Raw genomic sequence first — 22,127 nt, 5'->3', positions numbered from 1 at the left:
GAATTGGCTGCCGATGACGGAGGAATTTGAACGCGGGCACGCCCCTTTCCGTGGCGTAGGGAAGATGCACGCGCTGGCTGCCAGGAAGTCACGCCGCGCGCTGATTGGAGGAGAGAGGGAGGGGCGGTGCCATTGACGTCAGAAAAGGACTGGAAGCGCTGAGAGGCGCTGACGTGACTGCAGAGGCTGTAGCTCCTCCCTATAAAGGTTTAAAAGGACACTTGTAGTGAGAGGGATATGGAGGTTGCCATTATTTATTTCCTGTTAAACAATACCACTTGCCTGGCAGCCCTGCGGGTCTATTTGGCTGCAGAATATCTGAATCACACACCTGAAACAAGCATGCAGCTAATCTTGTCAGATCTGCAGGGGCTTAGCAATAGGGGGTGCAGAGGTAGTGGCTGCATCGGGGCCCTTGGGCCAGAGGGGCCCCGAAGGGCCCTCCCTCAATTACAGTATTAGCTCTCTATTAGTCCTGTGCTCATAATAATCACTTCTAATAGATACTTTGATTAGTGGTAATCATTAACAAACTGTTCCCCATCCCCTTCTTGCACCTCTGACACTGTAGTTGCTATTGGCAGGTTTTGGTGCGTCGTATCAATTGTTATGTATAGAGTGCTAGTGGGGCCCCATTGTAAAACTTGCATCGGGGCCCACAGCTCCTTAGCTACGCCACTGCAGATCTGACAATAATGCCAGCAACGCCTGATATGCTGCATGCTTGTTCAGGGTGTATGGTGGAAAGTATTAGAGGCAGAGGATTAGTTGGACAGCCAGGCAGTGAGCGCTAGGTCCACACTAGACACAGTTGCAGGATGGACACTGCAGTCCAGATCAGGGGAAGATTAGGGAAAGTACCACCGGACTGCAAACTGATGAAAGTGCATCAGTTTTGCATCAGTTTCCGTTCAGTTTTTCCCTGACAGAAAACGTCTCCATCATTAGGAAGGAGTGGGAGGATTTTTTTGGGCCAATCATAAAGCTCAGGCTATCCGTTTTTACATCAGTTTTTTGCCTGTGGAGCTGGAGATGCGTTTTCTCATTGCTTTCACTACCCCTGCGTGTATCCGTGGTCCTGATCCGTTGCGTGAAAATGTAGCAGATCCGGACCTTCCGTTCAGGTTTTGAAAACGGGTCCCCGCAACCGCAGACGGATCCGTTTTTTACTTGGGTGAGGCTGGCTGCTATTTTGAACATTAGTATCCGGGACTCCGTTTTTCATCAGGTTTGAAAAACGCAGCCATGGATACGTTTCCGGACCTAGTGTGGACCAGGCCTAAAGGAAATTAATATGGAAGCTTCCATATCCCTCTCACTTCAGCACTTCAGGTGTGCTTTAACCCCCTCCCTAACACCGATTGGTGTTGGGAGGGTTGCAGCCCCAGGACAGCCTATGGTGCATGCCGATGCTCCACTCCATCATCAGTCTACCAGCGGCAAATCGCTGTTAGGAGACTGTAAAACCGCTGTCTATGTACATTGTACAGCGATGCGATCTACAGCAGCTCAGGTGCGATCGGCTCTCATAGGCTGATGTATATGACATGACAGCCGATCGCTGTCATTGGCTGGTGGTGGAAGGAAGGGAAAAAACAAAACAAAAACATATTAAAGAAAATCTGTAACGGAAAAACCTCCCTTGGGGGTACTCACCTCGGGTGGGGGAAGCCTCCGGATCCTATTGAGGCTTCCCTCGTCCTCCTCGGTCCCACGGCGGCGGTGAAAATCCTCCCGGAGCGGCGGCGATGTAAATATTTACCTTTTGGCTCCAGCGCAGGCGCAGTATCCGCTCCTTCCCACGAAGATAGGCGGAAATAGCCGATCTCCGTCAGGCCGCTCTACTGCGCAGCCGCAAGTCTCCTGCACCTGCGCAGTAGAGCGGACCCCGACGGAGATCGGCTATTTCCGCCTATCTCCGTTAGAAGAGCCGCAACAGCGCCCCCGCTGGAGCCTGGAAAGGTAAATATTGAACAGGCTGTCGGGCCGCTGTTTGGAGGGCTGCAGCGAGACCCCCGAAAGACTGGGGAAGACGGGGGAAGCCTCATTAGGATCCGGAGACTTCCCCTTCCCGAGGTGAGCGCCCCCTAGGGGATGTTTTTATTGTTACAGTCTATTTAATAAACAAACAGACATGCCAGCAGGGATCGTAGCCCACTAACAGAAAGCTGAGTTGTGTGCGGAGTTGTACGACCCTGCAATGAGCCCTTAAAGGGAAGGTTCAAGCAAAAAAAAAAAATGAGTTTTACTTACCTGGGGCTTCTACCAGCCCCATGTAGCCATCCTGTGCCCTTGTAGTCACTCACTGCTGCTCCAGTCCCCCGCTGGCAGCTTTCTGACCTCGGAGGTCAGGGCCACATTGCATACATTTTTACGCATTCCAGCTAGTGCAGGAACAAAAATGTACGCGTTGCACCACTAACGCGTAAAAATGTATGCGTTAATGTCCCTGCACTAGCGGAAATGTGTAAAAATGTACGCAATTCGGCCCTGACCTCCGAGGTCAGAAAGCTCCCAGCGGGGGACTGGAGCAGCAGTGATTGACTACGAGGGCACAGGATGGCTGCATGGGGCTGGTAGAAGCCCCAGGTAAGTGAAACTCATTTTTTTTTTTTTTGCTTGGACCTTCCCTTTAAAGCTGCAGTGGCCTGAATAGTAAAATATGGCCTGGTCACTAGGGGGGTGTAAGCCTACGGTCCTGAAGTGGTTAAAGTAAACCAGAGATGTCAAATTGTAAAGCTTTGATACTTACCCGGGGTTTCCTCCCGCCCCATAAACACGTGCGAGTTCCTCGCCGTCCTCCCGCGGTCTGTTCTTCTAGCCACAGTCCCTCAACAAGCATGCAGATCAGGTGCTCTGACTGAAGTCAGACTGGATTAGCTGCATGCTTGTTTCAGGTGCGTGATTCAGACACTACTGCAGCAGGTCTGCCAAGCAACTGGTATTGTTTAAAAGGAAAGATCCATATCCCTCTAAGTTAAAATTCCCTTTAACTCCCTTGGTGTTATGATTCTTTCTGCATTTTAGGGTCTAGAAGCGGTACCATTTTTTTGCACCCTTTCAGACCCTAAAACCTGGAAAACAATCCTGCTGCCAGTGAGATCTGTATCCCAGCAATCACTCACCTCCCTGACTCCAGCGCTGCAGTTATGCCTCTATCCTCCGGGTGGTGCTGCAACTCTAAAGTGAAATTGCCAGCTGTAGTCATGACGACAGCTGGCGATCTCACCAGCAGGAAGCAGAGCCCCGGAGGAGAGGAAGAAGAATGGCAGCCGTCGTCAGGATCCCTCGGGAGGTATGTAGAAACGCCCGCTGTGCGCTATACTCTGCACACAGCCTCTGGCGGCTACGCCGAGCAGAGGTCGGGATTACCGCTCTTAGCTGCGGTTTTCTCCCCCGACCCTAGCGCGGGATTACCGCCAAGGAGGTTAAGGCCTGTTTTGAAATTGCGGAGCGCTTTGTGCAGCGATTCCCATAGAGATTGCAATCCTGATACCCGGCATTTGGAAGTGCTATAGAGAAGTGCGTCCAGGTTGAAGGGTTCTTTTCCTGTGTGAATGAAGTTAATACTTGGGTGGCAGTGTGGTGGAGTAGTGGTTAGTGCTTTCGCGTTGCAGCGCTGGGTCCCCGGTTCAAATCACAAACAGGGCACTATCTGCACAGACTGTGTATGTTCTCCGCGTGTCTGCGCGGGTTTCCTCTGGGCACTCTGGTTTCCTCCCACATCCCCAAAACATACAGATTTACAGGTTAATTGGCTTCCCTCTAAACTGTCCCTAGACTACGAAACATACAATACATACATAAACATATGACTATGGGAGGGATTAAATTGTGAGCCCCTCTGAGGGACAGTTAGAGAGTCTGAAGCAAGTTATAAAAATCGATTTTTAGCTTATAATCAACATAGGCATGCTTGCCCCAGCTAAAACACCGCTATCCCGCGGCTGAACGAGGGGTCTTTACCCCCCAAATCCCCTCCGTGCTGTGCGGGAATCGCTTCCTGCTTGAGGCAGGGCTAACGGATATAGCCCTGCCTCTCAGCGCGTCTATATTCAGCGCTGATCGCCGCCTCTCCCCGCCCCTCTCAGTCTTCCTTCACTGAGAGGGGCAGGGAGAGGCGGAGATCCGCCACTGCTAGACGCACATGGAGGCAGGGCTATAGCCGTTAGCTCTGCCTCCATGAGCAGCAAAATCTACGACCAAGTTGGTTGTGGATTTTGCAGGGGGGGATTTGGGGGGTAGCGGCGTTTTAGCTGGGGCAAACATGCCCATGTTGATTATAAGCTAAAAAGCCATTTTTTAACTTGCTTCAGAGTCTCTTTAAAGGGACTCCGAGCAGTGCAAAAACTATGGAAAGATGCACATCATTTTAAAGCTCTCTTTCTCCTCTTTCCAATGATATATAAACCGCCACCCTACGCCTTTTAGTTTTCGCTATTTTCGCGATTGAAATTGCCGCGGCTGCGATTTCGATCGCGAAAATAGAGAAAACTAAAAGGCGTAGGGCAACGATTTAGGTGTCGTCAGAAAGAGGAGAAAGGGCCCTTTTCCACCTGCAATCGCTAGCGTTCACACTGAACGCTAGCGATTGCTGAATCGCAAAACCGGCGATTCCCCCGACGTTTGCGGCCGCGATTTTGCTATGCTATGCACTGCATAGCAAAATCGCGGCAATTATCGCTCCGCCGCGCGTTCGCGTTCCCGACAAAAGCGAATCGCGGTAGTGGAAATGACCTACCGCGATTCCTATGTTAAAAAGCAAACCGTAGCGATTGTAAAATCGCTAGCGGTTTGCGGTTTTGCGATTCAGCCAGCGCAAACGCGCTGGTGGAAAAGGGCCCAAAGAGAGCTTTAAAATGATATCCATCTTGCCATAGTTACATTGTATTACACGGGGCGACTTTTTCTGCTGAATGGAGCTGCTGACACTGGGGAAAGTGTCACCCTGTGTAATACAATATAACTATGGCTTGATGGATATCATTTTAAAGCTCTCTTTCTCCTCTTTCTGACGACACCTAAATCGTTGCCCTACACCTTTTAGTTTTCTCTATTTTCGCGATCGAAATCGCGGCCGCGGCAATTTCAATCGCGAAAATAGCAAAAACTAAAAGACGTAGGGTGGTGGTTTATATATCATTGGAAAGAGGAGAAAGAGAGCTTTAAAATGATGTGCATCTTTCCATAGTTTCTGCACTGCTCGGAGTCCCTTTAAGATGGACATCAGGACACCCATTAGACTTTTATTTAAATATAACACGATCGGTCCCCAAATCACTGCACAGTTGATTTTGCAGCGCTCGAATACTTTGTATTGGAACGCAATCGCTCCCAAAATGCCGCAAGACTTGCAGTTTGTCCTAATCACAATTGCTCCTGTGGGTCCCACTCCATACACTCATTGGCAAGTCGCCTTTTGGAATCGCTGACAATCGATGATGGTAATCCAAAACTCTGCCTATGGTGACAGCCATTATACAGATTCAGCTAGACAAGCAGCTGTGCAGGGCTCAGGAGTAGCATGTCCTCTTCCTTAGTTAGGCCTCTTCCATGAGCAGCTGACGGAAGTGAATTCAGCGCCTGTCAGCTGCTCCCATTTACAGACCGGGATGTAGACAGGTGAACCACCTGTGCAGCGGCATCTGAGCACAGCAGTTACGGACCTCAGACACAACACAAGTCTTTTTTTTTTTTTTTTTTTTTTTCCACTGTTGAGTAAGGCTACTATGAGTCAAACGTGACGCATGGTGTTGCGAACTGCTATTGGGCTCCGTGTAACTGCAGCCGCATGGCGCTAGTGGCCACAAGGCTGAACTGCTCGACAAACAAGCAGTGAAGCTGCCCGTGGAAAAGAGGTCTTGCTCAGGCCTGGTTCACACTGCAAGAGCTTTTTAAGCGCTCATGATGTGAAAAGTTCTTGCTAATGCAATGCTATGGTGGATTTAAAAAACCACATTCCTCAAGTGAGAACACACACATAGCATCGCATTAGCAAGAGCTTTTCAAATCACTAGCGCTAAGAAAGCTCTTGCCGTGTAAACCAGCCCGTAATGTGGTTTAAAAAAAGACGTCCAGCAAGTTAAACTACAATAAAAAAAATGATCACTGCCCTGCATCCTTGCATATCTCAATGGATTCAAAGGAAAAAAAAATTGGGGGATCAATTAGCCTTTAAGGGGTTCTGTGGTGGGGTGTTGAAAATAAAAACAGACACTTACCTGGGGCTTCTATCAGCCCTCTGTAGCAGTAATGTCCCGTGCCGTGCCTCCTCCGATCCGCCGTTCCCTGCTGCCTAACAAGACAAATAATGCGCGCTCCCGTCTCCGGAAGCTTAATGCGCAGACGCAGTACTAAGTTTTCTTGTACTGCGCCTGCCCAGTAAGCTTCCGATGACGCACGCGGGAGCGAGCAGGGGCATGGCCGCCCAGCCGCAGATGGCATGCCGCACTAGACTGGGGCAGGTGGCAGGGAATGGTGGATCAAAGGAGGACGGCGTGGGACATTACTGCTACAGGGGGCTGATGGAAGCCCCAGGTAAGTGTCTGTTTTTATTTTCAAAACCCCCCTCCCAAAGAACCCCTTTAAAGTGAACCAGAGACGAAGCACCCTTGTGTATTTTACCATAGAAATCAGTGGGAACATTAGAGAAAACATTTACCATGCTCTCTGTTCCATCCCCACTGCTAAAAGTGTCTGTTATCTAGCTGAGATAAGAATCCCGGACTGAGCATTGATTCTGGCTTTGCTATAATGACTCAGCTATAATGATTCCTGAGCAAAGCCAGCAGGGGGCAGGCTTGGACTTGAAGACAGCAAAGAACACAGTCTCAGCTATAATTATTCTGTAGCAAAGCCAGACCGACTGCTTAGTCGGGATTCTTATCTTAGAGGTGATAACAGGCAAATTAAACAGAGAACAATGTAACAAAGAGCAGATTAGGTGTTTACTGTCATGTTCCCACTGATTTATAAGGTAAAATACATGAGGTTGCTTCATCTCTGGTTCTCTTTAAGGATTAAAAAAAAAAAAAATAACATTTCATTTACCTTGGGCTTCTAGCGGCCCCCTGCAGAAGTCCTGTGCCAGCACTGGTCCTTAAGGATCCTTCGGTCCCCCGCCACGGCTCACTTTCCGTTTCGCCGACTACTGCCGAGAAAATTTCGTACTGCACCTGTGCAGGGCGCTCCCAGCAACGTGAACAAGGACTCGCGGCCACACAGGCCCAGTGGCGATCGACTTGTAAGTCGGCCAAACGGAAAGTGAGCTGCGGCGAGGGACCAGAGGATCGTTGAGAACCGGCGTGGGACAGGACGTCTGCAGGGTGCCGGTAGATGCCCTAGGTAAGTGACACCTTTTTCTTTTTTAAACCATAAGGAGCCCCTTTAATAGGGGGAAATATATGTCTTACTAATTTCAGGTGGCAGTCAGATAAATCTTAGAATCAACACCTTCAGGAATATCTAGCTAAAGCGGACCTGAACTCAGAACCTCCCTCTCTGTTCCAAAAGATACACATCAGCATAATAACCTTTAAACAAAAAACATTACTTTGTTACAGCCGATACAAATCCTAAACTAAATCTGCACTGTTTCTACTTCCTGATTCATGGAAGCAGACATATTGTTAACCTCCTGTGCTTTCAAATGCCCTTATCTGCCATAGGCAGTCATGTGACACGGGAGAGATCAGATTACAACTTGATTAGACAAGCTAAACTCTCTAAATACATACAGGGTGCATTTCTCTATGTATTCCTTCAGTCCTATGCAAGAGTTCAGGTCCACTTTAAAGGGACACTTCCCGGGTGTCGGGCCGGCTCTTCCTGGTTAATGACGCGATGTGTCATCATGCCAGCCGTGATGGCGCGAAGTGGCCCGTGTGATGACGCATTGCGTCATTAACCAGGAAGAGCCGGCCCAGGTGTCGCCAGTAACGGCGGCGGAGGCTGAAAGAGAGGAGCCAGGAGGACGCCGGGTGACTTCGCCGCCTACAGTGAGCTGGAAGAAGCCCCAGGTAAGTGTATTCTTTAAATTCGGGCACTTCTCAGTGTCCCTTTAAGGCAGGGGTCTCAAACTCGCGGCCCGCGGGCCATTTGCGGCCCTCGATACAATATTTTGTGGCCCTCGCCGGCAAAAGCTTCTTTATAGTTCGCTTCAGTGCTCCCAAGTAATCCGCCGCATCCCCGCTGCTAAACGAGGGCTGCAGAGCCCCCAAATCGCCCGGGGGGCAATCCGCCGGCATTTCCTGGAAGGGGCAGAGCTTTCAGCTTCAGCTCTGCCCCTCCTGACGTCAATCACCGCACGGATCGCCGCCTCTCCCCGCCCCTCTCTGTGAAGGAAGAGTGAGAGGGGCGGGCAGAGGCGGCAATGCGCCGCGATTGTGAAATTCCTTATGCGGCCCAGCCTCATCCTGACTTTGCCTCCTGCGGCCCCCAGGAAAATTGAGTTTGAGACCCCTGCTTTAAGCCTTTTATGTCAGGTTTGAGCCTTTGACTAGTGTTTAATTCCCTGGCTCAAGCCAGTATGTAAAACTCACACTTGGGCACGTTTCAGCTCTTTGCTGATCGCTGACGAAACAGCAAAGAGCCGCTGCCTATGTATCCATACGGATGATGTTTAGTGACCTTCTGCTGTTCCATTCAGGTGGATGAAAACGGTTTTGTACACCATTTTGCCATGTTTACACAAACGCAGCGGTAGATCCTGTCATCTCGTCACGAAACATGTTGAATCTCCATGTCGATTTCCTGATATGCAAAGGCCATGCAAAGCAAATGTTTGGAGGAGGTGGAGCAAAGGACATTGTTCCTTGCTCCTCTGTCCCCCTGCATCCTTCTGTGTTTTTCTCTGTCCCCCCCCCCCCCCCCCCCCGGCATCCTCCCCTATCTCCCTGCATCCTCCTGTGTTTTCCTCTGTCCCTCCCCTGCCCCCATGTGAACTTCTGTGTCCTCTGTCACCCTGAGTAATCCTGTGTTGTCCTCTGTCGCCCCCTCCCCCCTAAACTCCTGTGTCCTCCCGTCTCCTGTTGTGTTTTCCTCTGCCCCCTGCTTCCCCCCCCCCCACCACCACCCCATGAACTCCTGTGTCCTCCTGCATCATCCGCTCGCTCCCAGACAGTGTTCCACAGCACAGATTCAGCGCACTATAGCAAGAACGATAACTTGAAATACTTTCCTTTGACTGGTGCCAATGGGCTTGCGGGCGGGGCCAGGGCTCCTTCATTGGGCTAATCACTGCACCCGCTCAGGTCACTGCTACTCAGTGAATGCAGTGATTGGCCCAAGGGCAGAGAGAGTTTGTCGGGGGTGACATCTTTACCACTGGCAGGAATGTAATTACTGAGAGCTATGAAGCCAGTAATACTGCGTTTCCCCTAAAATAAGCCCTGGTTTAAATGGGACGCTATGTGTAGCGACGGTGGCATAGTATTGAACTGACAAGAGGGGATCGCCAGTGCAGAGCCGGCCTAGCGTGCTGCGAACAGCATCAGTGTGAGGGTCAAAAAGCGCCCTCACAGCATCAGTGCTATGCCGCCGTCACTACACCGGAGAAGTTACAAGGAATGGAGGGGGACGCGGCCACCAGGGAGGTGCGGTAAGAGACCGCTCACATCTCCCCATAAACAAAGCATCTACCCTTCTCCAGAGAGTAAGCCCCTCCCCCCCTGAAAATAAGCCCTAGCACGTTTCTCCCCCAAAAAGAAGATTTATCAACGCATTACCGAAAGTTTTTTCTTCTTAATCTGTTCTAACCAGCAGGGAAAACAGTTCTGCAGGATAATAAGAACCTTCTTAAATCCTAGGTAATAGTGGCAGTTTAGCATGAATTTCTAGAGCTGCACTACAGTTAAGGAAAGTGCAAATCCATCCCTAAACTGCTGCAGATTAACCTCCTTGCCGGTTATCCCGAGCTCAGCTCGGGGTAACCTGCGCAGGAGGATTTCTCAGGCCCCGCCGGGCCGATTTTCACAATTCTTTTTTTATTGCGATCGCCGCCGATTCGCCGCTACCCGCCGCGCCGCCCCCCCCCCCCCCTCCAGACCCCTTGTGCAGCTTGGCCAATCAGTGCCAGGCAGCGCTGAGGGGTGGATCGGGATTCCCTCTGACGTCCACGACGTCATCCCGCCCCGTCGCCATGGCAACAGGGGAAGCCCAGCAGGAAATCCCGTTCTGAACGGGATTTCCTGCTTTCAGAGAGCGCCGGCGGCGATCGGGTTAGGTAGGGGGATGCCACTTGTCAGCGGCTCGCTACATGATTTAAAAAAAAAAATGTTTCAAGTGCTGCGCCGCCCCCTTGCCGACACAATTGGACCGGCAAGGGGGCTAAGAAGTGCTTAGTAGCAGTTCTACAGGTGTAGAATTGCAGGCTAGACATGATTGCAGAGTGCAGGCTAGACATGATTTGTGATGTGCTCCTCCCACCTGCTGAATTCCTCCTCAGAGCCTGCTGCTATCAATACAGCAGGTGTGTTGGTTACCTCGGCAACAGCAATTCCCCTCACACACTGCACTGTCTGAGAGACCTTCCTAACTCCTTCTATTATACAACAGTTTTAGAAGGAATCTAGACTATTTAGTGATTTCTTAAGAAGCCTGAGACAGTTCTGCATGGATTTCTAAAAACCTACTAATATTTTGTCTCAGACACTCTTGATAAATCTAGCCCATTGTCTTATATTCGGGGAAAGATGCTGAAACCAGAATATTTACCGTAAAGGTATCCTGAATAACTTGCTGCATTCTACTATAGGTTGTTACGGTGCCTCTAATACTGTAGTTGTCATTTATAGCAAGTTTCGCTTTATTTCCCAGTCTACTCAAAATGAAAGTAGCAGACTTTTGCCATCGGGCAGGAAGTGTGAACTGGCTGAAAGTCACAGGGTACAGTAGAAGAAAGAAAAATCAAATGATGTACTAGAAAAAAAAGCATTTATTTTTTCTAAAGGTAAATGAAACTGAGGGAGCAGCAGCTGATGGTTTAGTCATTTCAGGATTTGGTTGCCTTCACCTGCCACAGTCATTGATATTAAAGCACTTCTGACAATGTAAATGAAATAAGTTAGACGCTAACAAGACAAGGATAGCGCAGCCACAAATCCCCCCCTTCCTCCCGTCTCTCACAGGCCCATGTAACAGTCCGCTCTGCAGCCCTCTCCTGATGTGCTATGCATTGTGGGGCTGCAGGGGGGCACTCGCCAGCACAGATCCACCACCCACATAATCTCGGAGTCTTCTCGCCGGCTGGTTGTTCTGCGATTGCCGGTGGCTGTGTTTGACGTATCGGAGTAAGTTCAATATGGCGGCTGGAGTCATTCCGGGAATACGGAAAGCTGCTCCAATCTGTGAAAAGAAAGAAAAATCAGATAACTCTACAGTGGGGATCAGCCTCAAAATTCAGCTGTATTCTGTAGCATTAAAGGAAAGCTAAACGTGCATAGATAGACTGATATTCTGTGTGCCTCTGCCTCTGACATAGGAGACCAGGGTTCAAATCTCAGCTCTTCCTGTTAGTAAGCCAGCACCTATTTAGTAAGGAGACCTTGGGCAAAACTCCATAATACTGCTACTGCCTATAGAGTGCCCCTAGTGGCTACTGCTCAAGTGCTTTTTTTTAGGCGCTGGATAGTGTACTGGTTAAGAGCTCCGCCTCTGGCACAGGAGACCTGGATTCCAATCTCGTCTCTTCCGGTTCAGTAAGCCAGCACCTGTTCAGTAGGAGACCTTGGGCTAGACTCCCTAACACTGCTATTGCCTATAGAGCGCATCCTAGTGGCTGCAGCTCTGGCGCTTTGAGTCCGCCAGGAGAAAAGCTCAATATAAATGTTCTGAGTCTTGCTTTATGTTTTAACACAAGTCACACGGTTATTACAAATCCATTGATCTGCTGGTACAGTTCTTGAATCACATCAGAATCAGAATAGAATTTATTCACCAAGCACAGGGTAACATACAAGGAATTGTTATTGGCACGTACAACACAGCAGATATTACATGGGCAGGGGAACGCAGAGGTGGGTACACATAAGACAGGGAGATGGGATAGGCTCATAATAGAATTTACATAACAGAGTGGATTGCTAATTACATATTGCGTTGCTTTCACAGTGGGGATTACTGAATTGTGTGGTGGTGGTGAGGCAGAGTTGAGGGCCAGGCTTGGGGGAAGAAGGAGTTCTTGTGCCTGGCGTTTCTGGTGGAGATGGTTCTAAAGCAACGGCCCGATGGGAGTAAGTTAAGGTAGCGGTTGCCAGGGTGGGAGGGGTCTTTTACAATCCTGGCTGCCCCTGATTGCAGTCTGGAGGAATACAGGAGGTCTAGAGATGAGAGGGGGGCTCCAATGATCCTCTCAGCTGCTTTAAATCGACTCGACGGTAGCGGAGTAGAAGTGAGTCAGAAGGCTGAGACATGCCAAACTTTTTCAGCTGGTACAAGAAGAACAGCCATTGTTGGTTCTTTTTTGTGTTTTTGGAGGCGTTTGCTTACCCCCGAGGTCCCTGGAGATGGTGGTGCCCAGCCACCGATAAGGAATCATACAAAGTTTTGCAGATAGAGATTTGTAGACAGTCCCTATTCAGTGTTCAGCGGGGTCTTGTGCACAGCACTGTTCTACTCCCAGCCTTTCTACCCCTCCCCAAGTGCTGTGTACAGTAGAGATGCTGGAGGAGTCTGCAGAGCCCCACCCCTAGTCTCTCCACCCCCTCCCCAAGTGCTGTGTACTGTAGTGATGCTGGGGGAGTCTGCAGCGCCCCGCCCCCAGCCTCTCTACCCCTTCCCAAGTGCTGTGTAGTGTAGTGATGCTGGAGGAGTCTGCAGAGCCCCGCCCCCAGCCTTTCTACCTCTCCCCAAGTGCTGTGTACTGTAGTGATGCTGGAGGAGTCTGCAGAGCCCCGCCCCCAGCCTATCTACCCCTCCCCAAGTGCTGTGTACTGTAGTGATGCTGGAAGAGTCTGCAGAGCCCCGCCCCAGCCTCTCCACCCCTCCCCAAGTGCTGTGTACTGTAGTGATGCTGGAGGAGTCTGCAGAGCCCCGCCCCCAGCCTCTCTACCCCTTCTCAAGTGCTGTGTACTGTAGTGATGCTGGAGGAGTCTGCAGAGCCCCGCCCCCAGCCTCTCTATCCCTCCCAAAGTGCTGTGTACTGTAGTGATGCTGGAGGAGTCTGCAGAGCCCAGCCCCCAGCCTCTCCACCCCTCCCCAAGTGCTGTGTACTGTAGTGATGCTGGAGAAGTCTGCAGAGCCCCACCCCCAGCCTCTCCACCCCTCCCCAAGTGCTGTGTACTGTAGTGATGCTGGAGGAGTCTGCAGAGCCCAGCCCCCAGCCTCTCCACCCCTCCCCAAGTGCTGTGTACTGTAGTGATGCTGGAGAAGTCTGCAGAGCCCCGCCCCCAGCCTCTCCACCCCTCCCCAAGTGCTGTGTACTGTAGTGATGCTGAGGAGTCTGGGCACGGAGAGAAAGCGCTTTCTAGTCTCTGCACATTTGTTCTGCTCAGCCACTGATAAGAAAGCATACAAAGTTTGGTAGACAAAGATTTGTAGACAGTCCCTATTCAGTGTGCAGCAGGCTCTTGTATACGGTGCCCTGCCCCCAGACTCTCTACCCCTCCCCAAGTGCTGTGTACTCTAGAGATGCTGGAGAAGTCTCCAGAACCAGTTCTGCTCCATCAGAGATGGACAGAGTGAGAGTAATAAGCTGAGGCTGGGAGCACACTCGTCTGTCGGTTTTCTGTATGCGTTTTCTGCACACCATGAGCTTATGCATAACCGTGATAACTCATATCACAGCTGTTTTCACACGCATTTTCACGCAATCGTGAATTTTCGCGTGAAAACGATATCGTTTCCGTGCAAAAATTCTTGATTGCGCGCAATAATTTGCAAAAGCGCAGAAAATCGAAACTGCGTGTGAAAACGGCCGTGATATGAGTTCTCACAGCTTAGTGAATGAAGCCCTATGTGTGTCTGTAGGTGTGAAAACATTCACGTTTTATCACAGAAGCTAATGTAATTGATAGAGAAAATGCTTCCAGTGCTTCACTGCTGTCTGGTTTCATCTGCATGGGGAAAACACATTCAAGTGTGCGCTAGCCAACTGAATAATAACAATGATTCTCTGTTTACCTGTGCAGAGAGCAGGAGGGGGGGGGGGCATGCAAAGTTCTGCAGGGGGGCCCAGTGTTTTCTAGTTACGCCCCCTGCTGGTTCACACAGGCTTCTGCTGTCTCGTCTCGTTCAAACGCTGTTTTTTTTTTTTTTTCAAGAATGCCAGCGCTTATCAGCTAAGCTTTTGACTTTTGAAAGCTTTTAATGGCTTTCAGGAAAGCGGTGCGTTTCTTGAGCTTTTACAGAAGGTAAATGGAAAGGCTGGGCTTTTATGGGCTTTTGCTGGCTTTCAAACGCCTTCTAGAAGCTGCATGTTGCCTTTGAGATGAGACGAGACGCCGGGATCAACTGCCAGGCTTTGATGAAAGCCTGCAAAAGCTGGTACTAAACACTCCCATTCACTTCCATGGGATAGCAATAGATCCCTGAAAATGTTACTTTCAAAATATCAAGTTTAATGCCAGCAAAACATCAGTGTTAAAGAGATACTGAAGCGAAAAAAAAATGATATTATGATTTGTATGTGTAGCACAGCTAAGAAATAAAACATTAAGATCAGATACATCAGTCTAATTGTTTCCAGTACAGGAAGAGTTGAGAAACTCCAGGTGTTAGCTCTATGCAAACAAGCCATTAAGCTCTCTGACTTAGTCCTGGAGAGGGCTGTTATCTGACATTTATTATCTCAACTGTTCCTGGACTATTTACTTTTTCTCTGCTAGAGGAGAGGTCATTAGTTCACAGACTGCTCTGAAAGACTCATTTTGAATGCTGAGTGTTGTGTAATCTGCACATAATATAGAATTGTTCAATGTTAGAATAAACACTATATACCTGAAAATAAAAGTATGAGAATATTTTCTTTGCTGCTAATCTTCTAGTAATTATTCATAGTACACAACCAATTCACTATATCATATTTTTTTTTTCGCTTCAGTCCTAACCAGCCCTATACAGACAAGAAGGGAGGACAGATCTGAGAAAAATAAAAAGATGTTCCCCATAACATAATGAGCTGATCGACTTGTACGTCACTTAGTGACCGGATGCCAAAAGATTATGTGAGTGAACTTTAGCGTTGTTTTTTTTTTTTTTTTTTTTTAATTTGCTTTTTTTGTTGTTGTTTTTTTTAATCAATCCTTTTTCATAGCTACTTCTGTCACATGCTAACTTCATTTTATCCAGCCCTTATATAAATTTGCCATATTGATTCGCATAGTGCCCCTTTAACCACTTGAGGACCCATTTTTTTTACAAATTAGGCCACTGCAGCTTTAAAGGGAACCTGAAGTGAGTAAAATTATTTAAAATAAACACATGACGTAGCTGCAAATGAATATTACATACTAACCTCACTGTCAGTTCCTCTCAGAAGCTCCCCATTTTCTTCTTACAATGGTCCCTTCCGGTTCTGACAATATTTTGTCTAAACTGAAATATACTAGTTGCTGTCAGTTATATATCAGCAGCTTTCAGTTAGGCTAGGGCCACACTAGCTCCGGGTGCGGGACGCATCCGCGGTCCGGGCTCCGATTTTCAAAACCCGGAACGCAAACGGATCCGTGCTGCCTTTTTTGCAGCACACGTTTTGGATCCGCTTGCGTGTTTTTTGTTTTTTTTTGCTAGAGGGGGTAGCAGCCAGGACTGCAGGCTGCGCGCAAAGCGGCGGCCAGGGGGGTCACATCCCCCCCCCCTTGCTCACCTGGGTGCCCCCTGTCCCCGCTCCCCCTCCAGCTCGCATATAATGTAATAATTTGTACCTAAGGAAGTTCGGCGAGCCGGGCACTTCCGCCCACACCGCTCGCCGTCACTTCCTGCAATGTCGCCCTCTGTATTTCAGTGGGCGGCATCGCAGGAAGTGACGGCGAGCGGTGTGGGCGGAAGTGCCCGGCTCGCCGAACTTCCTTAGGTACAAATTATTACATTATATGCGAGCTGGAGGGGGAGCGGGGACGGGGGGCACCCAGGTGAGCAAGGGGGGGGGGGGGGGAAATGTGACCCTCCCCCCCCCCTGGCCGCCGCTTTGCCCGCCGCTTTGCCCGCAGCCCCCTGTCCTGGCTGCTACCCCCTCCAGCATGGCGGCCCCCTCCTTCACCATGGGACACTGGAAACTGATCCGTTTCCAGTGTCCCAAAAATGTCAGTGAAGAGGGAGGCCCGTTTCCCCATTGATTTTCACTACCCGTACGTGTATACGGGTCCGTGAAAAATGCTGCAAGTCCGGACTCAGCGTTCCGGGTTTAAAAACGTATTCCGCGGATCGCACGCGGATACGTTTTTAACTTGAGTGTGTACTGTTCCTATTTTTAACATTGGTATCCGTGGCTACGTTTTTCGTCCGGGACAAAAAACGTAGCTACGGATACGTTTTTAAATCAAGTGTGAACTAGCCCTTACAGCTGAATGTGCAAGGTAATGTCCATGTTTCCCTATTGCTCAAGTGGGTGATATCACTGTGTAACAGTGTGCTGACCAGGAAGCTGTTATAGGGTAATGACCAATTTTAAAATGGAGGACGGAGAATTCCATTGATCACAGTGGACAAATGGGACGCAGGAGAGGAGGAGGAGGTTGAGTAGTAGACTACACAGGAGGTAAGTATGACCTGTGTATGGTTATTCTGACTTTTTATTTTCAGTTCAGGTTCTCTTTAAGGGCTCGCTACAGTGCCGTACAGCTCAGCACACAAGCGATTCCCCCCTTTTCTGCCCACCAACAGAGCTTTCTGTTGGTGGGCTTGGATCCCTGCTGGCATGTTTGTTTTATTTTTTAATTTATTTGTGTCTAAAAATAATATTTATAAATAAATATTACTTTTTTTTTTTTTTTTAATTTTCTCCCCGCACCTCCCTCCCTCCGCCAGCCAGCCAATCACAGTGATCGCCTTTCATAGGCATCAACCTATGACAGCCGGTCGCTCCTGTGTGTCTCAGGGGGACAGCTTGTGACAGTACAGCGCTGCCGTAGATCGCAGCACTGTACACTGTAAATAGACGGCAGTCTCACCGTCTAACAGTCTCCTACCGGCAATCGCCGCTGGGAGCTTGATGACGGAGCGGAGACATTAAAGCGCAAAGGCGCGCACATCGGCGCACGCGATCTCCTGCATAACCCCGACCCAGGATTTCACGCCAATTGGCATTGAGTGGTCCTGGAGCTGCCGCCACATCCACGCCAGCGAGCGGTCGTTTAGTAGTTAACTCGTACTTTCCCTTAATTCTTTTTTTAATGAAACAACCTCGACTTACCGTCTCAGGCCGGCTGTGTGACAACTTCTCTCTGACTTCCAGTGAGAGGACGGCGTCCAGGTTCATGTAGTCCAAGTCTTCCGGCAATGCCAAGGACTCGTCCCTCTGGACCTCTGCTATGTCCTTCTGCTGGATTGCCACATGTACTTCATACAGGGCTGGGGAGAGGACAGGACAAGCTTATCCATCACAAGTCCACCCCATAGACCACAGAAATACAGCAAGATGATGATCTGCTTCAAGACTGGACAGCCCAACTAGCAACTGGAGCCCCAAAATATTCAAAAACATTTTACCTTGCCTAGGGCCCCATTACATCTTCATCAATCTCTGGCTATGCGGAACTACTCGTGTCCCCAAGTCGTTTCAAGGAGAGGATAGAACAATGGGACGGACCGATGGAACGGGAAGGCTCTATATTTATATATAGCCTTCCTTCTTTTTAAAAAAGGAACATTAACTAAGGACTGAACTTCATCCCAATCAGTAGCCGATACCCCCTTTTCCACCAGAAATCTTTTCCTTTTCTGTAACAGATCATCAGGAGGGTCCGTATGGCTGATAATGTGGTGAAATCCCTCCCACAGTGTGATGTCATGACCACAGTCCTGACAGTTTCCTGTCTGTGAACCTTGTTGCATTGTGGGAAATAACGTCTTTTTTCCAACTGCCAAGCAGCCAGTATCTCCCTCTGTGCATAAAACTCTCAGTAATGAACATTCCGTACAGATCACCTGGCAGAACTAAAGATGTCACCACCGGTGATACATTTCAGAATGTAAATCAGGGAGAGGAAAGATTTTACAATGGCCAAACACAAATAATTTATAAGTGAATATTGTTAAAAACAAAATAAGCAATTTCATTCCTGATCTTAGTTTTACTACAGGTCCTCTTTAAGTATCAAACCTGAGGTGAGTTTTTTCACTTCAGGCTCATTTTACAGCAAATATGAAGTGAGTTGAAAGTTAGATACTCACCTCTGGAGAGGGAGGGGCTCTGGACCCCACAGAGCCTTCCTGGTCCTCTCTCTGCCCCCTCGCCCCACCGCTGTCCCCTGCTGAAATACCGCATCTTCGGGAGTCCTTGGAAGGCTCAGGAAATGCTTGTGTCCCCGCATGAATCCAGAGGAGGGCAGCTCCATACTGCGCATGCGCAAGCTCAGAACATGTGAGTGCAAAATGGAGCCGCCCATCTTTGGAATAACTCCAGGACACGAGTGCTTCAGAATCCTTTCAAAGACTCCAAAAGGCGCATTTGATGGGTTGGTCAAGTAACTTTAACCCATTCAGGTTCCGTCGTTTTCACGTGAGAAATGTTCACCTTCCATTCATTAGCCTATAACTTTATCACTACTTATCACAATGAACTGATCTATATCTTGTTTTTTCCACCTCCAATTAGGCTTTCTTTGGGGGGTACATTTTGCTAAGAGCCACTTTACTGTAAATGCATTTTAACAGGAAGAATAAGAAAAAACTGAAAAAATTCATTATTTCTCAGTTTTCAGCCATTATAGTTTTAAAATAATACATGCCTCCATAATTAAAACTCACGTATTGTATTTGCCCATATGTCCCGGTTATTACACCGTTAAAATTATGTCCCTATCACAATGTATGGCGACAATATTTTATTTGGAAATAAAGGTGCATATTCTCCATTTTGCATCTATCACTATTTACAAGTTTAAAATAAAAAAAATATAGAAATATTTCATCTTTACATTGATATTTAAAAAGTTTAGACCCTTAGGTAAATATACATGTTTTTTTTTTATTGTAATGGTTTTTTTTTTATAGTAAACATTTTATTTGGGTAGTTTTGGGAGGGTGGGAGGTAAACAATAGATTTATAATGTAAATGTGTGTTAATTTTTTTTTTTTATTTTTTTTTTTACAGGTGTAGTATTACTTTTTGGCCACAAGATGGCGGCCATGAGTTTGTTTACATGACGTCACTCTAAGCGTAGCATGCGCTTAGAGTGAGTCATCGGAGAGGGAATGGCCAGAAAAGGCGCAGCTTCCGAGAGAAGCTGTCGCTTTTTCAGCGGGGGAGAGGAATCAATGATCGGGCACCATAGCCCGATACATTGATTCCGTGGCTACCGAATCCGCGGCCGGGAGTGCGCGTGCATGCGCGCGATCGGCTGCAGGAGCGCGCAGTAGTGCGCATGGTTCCTGGACGTAGAAACTACGTCCAGGAACCAAAATAGGTTAAAGAGAACCCGAGGTGGGTTTGAAGAATGTTATCTGCATACAGAGGCTGGATCTGCCTATACAGCCCAGCCTCTGTTGCTATCCCAAACCCCCCTGAGGTCCCCCTGCACTCTGCAATCCCTCATAAATCACAGCCACGCTGCTGACAAACAGCTTGTCAGAGCTGGCTGTGTTTATCTCTCTATAGTGTCAGTCTGCTGCTCTCCCCGCCTCCTGCAGAACTCCAGTCCCCGCCTGCATCCCTTCCCTCCCTGCTGATTGGAGGGAAGGGACTGGGGCAGGGACCGGAGCTATGCAGGAGGCAGGGGAGCAGCTGTGACTGACACTACAGATGTAAACACAGCCTCACAGCAAGGCTGTGATTTATGAGGGATTGCAGAGTGCAGGAGGACCTTAGGGGGGTTTGGGATAGCAACAGAGGCTGGGCTGTATAGGCAGATCCAGCCTCTGTATGCAGATAACATTCTTTAAACACACCTTGGGTTCTCTTTAATCACTTGAAGACAAGCAGGTGTATTAAAACGTCCTGCTTGAGCCTCTTAACGGCTCCAGGACATTTATATAAGTTAAGCAGCGCTGCTGACGCTGTGCGCGTGTCCTTGCTCCCGCCCATGCGTTCCCGCACGCGTGCACTTACTAAAAGTAAAACAAAAACCACAGACAAAATACACCTTTATTTCCAAATAATATATTGTCACCATACGTTGTACTAGGGACATCATTCAAATCTTGTGATAACCAGGACAAAAAGGCAGATAAAATATGTGGGTTTTATGTACAGTAGCAGTGTTTATATTAAAACTATAGGGGATGAAATTGGAGAAATTGTGTATTTCATTTTTATTCCTTGTTTTTCCCTTTAAAATGCATAGAAAATAAAGTAATTACTAAAAAAACAAAAAACAAATATCAACCTCAAAAAACCTAATTGGTGGTAAAAAAAAACAGGATATAGATCATGTCATTGTGATTAGTAGTGATTAAGCTATTGGCAAATGAAAGGGATGAGCACTGAAAGGTGAAAATCGCTCTGGTCCGTAAGGGTAAAAACGCCTTTGGGGTGAAGTGGTTAAACCTGTAACAGAAAAAAGTGCTCCTGGGGGGTACTCACCTCGGGAGGGGGAAGCCTCTGGATCCTATCGAGGTTTCCCTTGTCCTCCTCCGTCCCACGGTGGTCTCACTGAGACCCTCCGAAGCCACAGCCAACAATTTGTCAGGCTTTGGCGCAGGGCCGACTGGAATCGGCTATTTCAGCCTGATCCAGAGCCGAGAGCTGCTACTGCGCTGGAGCCAGAGGAGGTAAATATTGCAAGCGCTGCTGCGCCTGCGCCAAAGCCTGATAAATTGTGGACTGTAGCTTCAGAGGGGTCCAGCAAGACCAGCGTGGGGCAGAGGAGAACGGGGGGAGCCTCAATAGGATCCAGAGGCTTCTCCCTCCCGAGGTGAGTACCCCCCAGGGGCCCATACTTTTGTGACACAGTCTCTTTAATGGGAGGACAATGGTGGACCGAAGACACGGAGAGAGGTATTTGTTTTTTTAGGTGGCTTAAGTATTACTTTAACACTGAAGCCACCAGGCGTCAAGTGAACCCAAGGTGAGAGGGATATGGAGGCTGCCATATTTATTTCCTTTTAAACAATACCAGTTCCATGGCTGTCCTGCTGGTCTATTTGGCTACAGTAGTGTTTGAATGACACCAGAAACAAGCATGCAGCTAATCTTGTCAGATCTGACAATAATGTCAGAAACACCTGATCTGCTGCATGCTTGTTCAGGGGCCATGGATGAAAGTATTAGGGGCAGAAGATCAGCAGGACAGCCGGGCAACTGGTATGGCTTAAAGTAAACCTGAGACAATAGGGTGTAAAATGTCATACATACCTGGGGCTTGCCCCGGTAGCGTCACCACGCATGCACAGCCCGGCCACTCTCCTGTCACCGGGAGCATTCTACACCCGTGCAGTACTCCTTTGCAGGTGCAGAACACTCCCAGCCACAGGAGCGTGAAGTGGGAGGGAGCGCGTGCCGGCGGACTGAGCCTGAGCCGACTTGGCCCTGACTGCCTGAAGATAACGAGGCATTTACCAAATCTTCCAGGAGGTGGAGGAGGAGAGCGAGGGAGCAATCTGTGTGGAGGGGGCTGGAGGAAGCCCCAAATACAGGGAGTGCAGAATTAGGCAAATGAGTATTTTGACCACATCATCCTCTTTATGCATGTTGTCTTACTCCAAGCTGTATAGGCTCGAAAGCCAGCCTACTACCAATTAAGCATATTAGGTGATGTGCAGCTCTGTAATGAGAAGGGGTGTGGTCTAATGACATCAACACCCTATATCAGGTGTGCATAATTATTAGGCAACTTCCTTTCCTTTGGCAAAATGGGTCAAAAGAAGGACTTGACAGGCTAAGAAAAGTCAAAAATAGTGAGATATCTTGCAGAGGGATGCAGCACTCTTAAAATTGCAAAGCTTCTGAAGCGTGATCATCGAACAATCAAGCGTTTCATTCAAAATAGTCAACCGGGTCGCAAGAAGCGTGTGGAAAAACCAAGGTGCAAAAT

At 48.6% G+C, this 22,127-nt stretch overlaps 1 protein-coding gene across 1 annotated transcript in view; it reads right to left on the bottom strand.

The window, feature by feature from the left end:
- Positions 1 to 10,915: 10,915 nt before the first annotated feature.
- The window catches only part of MTO1 (mitochondrial tRNA translation optimization 1), a 49,923-nt gene continuing 38,711 nt past the window's right edge, over positions 10,916 to 22,127 (bottom strand). Inside the window, exons 12-13 of the mRNA XM_068246463.1 lie at positions 17,348 to 17,505; positions 10,916 to 11,343 (exon numbers count right to left, since the gene is read on the bottom strand). Coding sequence (XP_068102564.1) covers positions 11,167 to 11,343; positions 17,348 to 17,505 — 335 coding nt within the window. The 3' untranslated portion in view covers positions 10,916 to 11,166. The remainder of the gene's footprint in view (positions 11,344 to 17,347; positions 17,506 to 22,127) is intronic.

The sequence above is a fragment of the Hyperolius riggenbachi genome, chromosome 7 (assembly GCF_040937935.1).
Source record: "Hyperolius riggenbachi isolate aHypRig1 chromosome 7, aHypRig1.pri, whole genome shotgun sequence".
NCBI lineage: Eukaryota > Metazoa > Chordata > Amphibia > Anura > Hyperoliidae > Hyperolius > Hyperolius riggenbachi.
The sequence above is the reverse complement of the archived record's forward strand: the minus strand, read 5'-3'. Positions and strand labels throughout refer to the sequence as shown.